This window comes from Dipodomys ordii, unplaced genomic scaffold, assembly GCF_000151885.1.
Source record: "Dipodomys ordii isolate 6190 unplaced genomic scaffold, Dord_2.0 Scaffold234, whole genome shotgun sequence".
NCBI lineage: Eukaryota > Metazoa > Chordata > Mammalia > Rodentia > Heteromyidae > Dipodomys > Dipodomys ordii.
In genome coordinates, this window is record NW_012267450.1 from 1,719,784 (window position 1) to 1,722,165 (window position 2,382).

The following is a 2,382-nucleotide window of genomic DNA, read 5'->3' on the forward strand; positions in this document are numbered from 1 at the left end:
TGTTCTAGTTCTATCAAATGAAGAAAGAGTGGCTGATCCCTCAGTGCCAGGGACACTTAGCCCAGTGGTAGCAATGGCTCTAGAGCCAGCCATTGATGCACCAATACATGCCAGTGATGAGGGTATGCCAGTGCCCACTCCAGAAGCCCAGCTGCCTGAAGGCCAGTGTGACCCAATTCTGCTACCCGCCCAAAAAGGAGAAGCATCTGCAGTTCAACCAGAGCCCTCCAAACCTATTGTAGTGAGCAGCTCAGGGCCAGAGCTAGAGGCTCCAGGAGATGGAAGCCTGGAGTCTGTTCTCGGTCCATCTGGGGAGCAAGTGGAGTCTCTGGGTCCATCTGGGAAGAAAGTGGAGTCTCTCGGTTCATCTGGGGAGCAAGTGGAGTCTCTCGGTCCATCTGGGGAGCAAGTGGAATCTCTCGGTCCATCTGAGGAGCAAGGGGAGTCTCTCGGTCCATCTGGGGAGCAAGTGGAGTCTCTCGGTCCAGCTGGGGAGCAAGTGGAGTCTCTCGCTCCATCTGGGGAGCAAGTGCAGTCTTGCCCCCTTGCTGGAGAGGCTGACCATCTTGAGCCTGTTGCTGAGCAGCCAGAGCCACCCGCACAGGAGCCTCTGCCGCCCAGCTGGGATGTAGCACCCGTCCCATCTGTGCAGCTGGAAGCTGACACAGGTTTAGGAGGGGACATTCATCCAGTTACTTATTTTGAGCCGCCAGTGGCTGAAGACGCCGATGGTGCTCTGCCCTGTGCTGCTGGGCAAGAGCCTGCTCGCCCACCAGCTAGCGAGGCAGACAGGCCTGCGGAAACAGACCCAGCTCCCTGGGAGTGCGTGGAGATGATGTGCAGATTTCCTCCAGGGGGCCATCCCGGATTTGCAGGATGGAGTTAGACAGTGATAAGGAGACAGCTCGAGTGCTACATTGGCTGCCCGAAGGGAAGGCAGACCAGTTCTCCATCATGGCCGTCGTAAGTAGCTTGGCAGACTGGGCGTGCGGCCTTTCCTTTGCACCTCTACTGCCACACCTGCCTCAGGGCAGAGTCATGCTGACCATTCATTTCATCTTTTCAGAAACTGTTCAAACGTCTCGTCCCTTACCACTGTTTGAATTACATCTATGCCGAACCTGACCAGAAAGAGTGTCTGGAGCGCCTGGCACCCACTCTGCTTCCCATCCTGGAGCACTGTGAGCAGGTCTCCAGTTGTGTGATCACCACGTGCCTCGGGGACCACAGCATGGAGGCAGCAGAGAGAGCCCAAGTGGTGCAGCACTGGATAGAGGTGGCTCTGGTATGAGCAGGAGGGGCCCGGGGACCCTTCTTCCCTTTCCCACTCCCACCAGGTGGCTGCCTGCTCACTCACAGCCTCTGCCTAGCCTTAAAGCCCTCCTCCTACTCTGCCCTCCCTTGGGCTGTGTGCATTCCTGCCCTGCTTCCACTGTCATTCCCCTCCCACAAGCTGTCCCAGTTCAGCCCAGTAACAAAGGCCCAGCCCCAGGCCAAGCAGGACCCCAGGAGTTTCCTCCACAGCTCTCCTCACCCATTCTTCACTCCTAGGAGTGCCACCTACGAAAAAATATCTCCACCTTCTTTGGAATTGTGTGTGCTCTGCAGAGCAGCCAGCTCCAAGGCCTGAAGAAGACGTGGAGATTGGTTGGCAGGTGGGTGCACCTTTCTCCTGGGCAACTCTTGCTTCCTCAGCTTAGCGTCCTTCTTCTGGGAGCCCAATGGCAGTGCCCCATGGCAGAGACCACAGCTCTATGGCCTTGCCTAGGATTCGCCTGCTAGGTTGGAATTCCTCTTCTGCCATACATTGCACAAGGCCCTTGGGGACATTTTCCTTCAGAGACATCACAGCTACACCAGTCTGTGCAGTGCTCTTCCAAGCAAAACCACTCTGGGAATTAGGGTGGAGCTGGAGGTTTCCCCTCAAGACTTTGCTCCTAACCATGTGACCTAAGGGTCACAGTGGCTCTCCTTGCACAGCTCTGTTCCCATTAGCATAAAGTCCTGCCTCAAAATGGGAAATCCATTCACACTCCTCCTCTCCCTTCCTGTCCCATCTGTCACCTTGTCTCTGCCCATCGTCCAGGGAGAGAGTAGCTGTCTATCAGGAGCTGAGGAGGATACACTGCCAGGAGCAAGTGTACAGGTTGTATGAGCCCCGGAATAAGATTTGACCCCTGGAAGAAGGCGAGGGAAATTTTCTCTCTGATGGAATTCAAGGAGCATATCCAACATAGCTAGGAGAAGCATCTGTCGTGGGCTTGGGTGTGGGACAGATTGTATGGGGAACAGGAGGTCCCTGGGGACCCAGTGGAGTGAGTGGAGGAGGCCACCTGGGTGTCTGAGGAGGGTGGAGAAAGTGACAGGGTTGGGTTGTCAAGG

The 2,382-nt window shown here is 56.0% G+C and overlaps 1 protein-coding gene across 1 annotated transcript; it reads left to right on the top strand.

Annotated features, from left to right (window-relative positions):
- Positions 1–1,026: 1,026 nt before the first annotated feature.
- LOC106000687 (ral guanine nucleotide dissociation stimulator-like) lies at positions 1,027–2,180 on the top strand. Its single transcript, XM_013035976.1, has 3 exons — positions 1,027–1,285; positions 1,552–1,655; positions 2,087–2,180. The coding sequence occupies exons 1-3, from the start codon at positions 1,232–1,234 to the stop codon at positions 2,172–2,174; spliced, it is 246 nt and encodes an 81-aa protein (XP_012891430.1). The 5' UTR covers positions 1,027–1,231; the 3' UTR covers positions 2,175–2,180.
- The last annotated feature ends 202 nt before the right edge of the window (positions 2,181–2,382 follow it).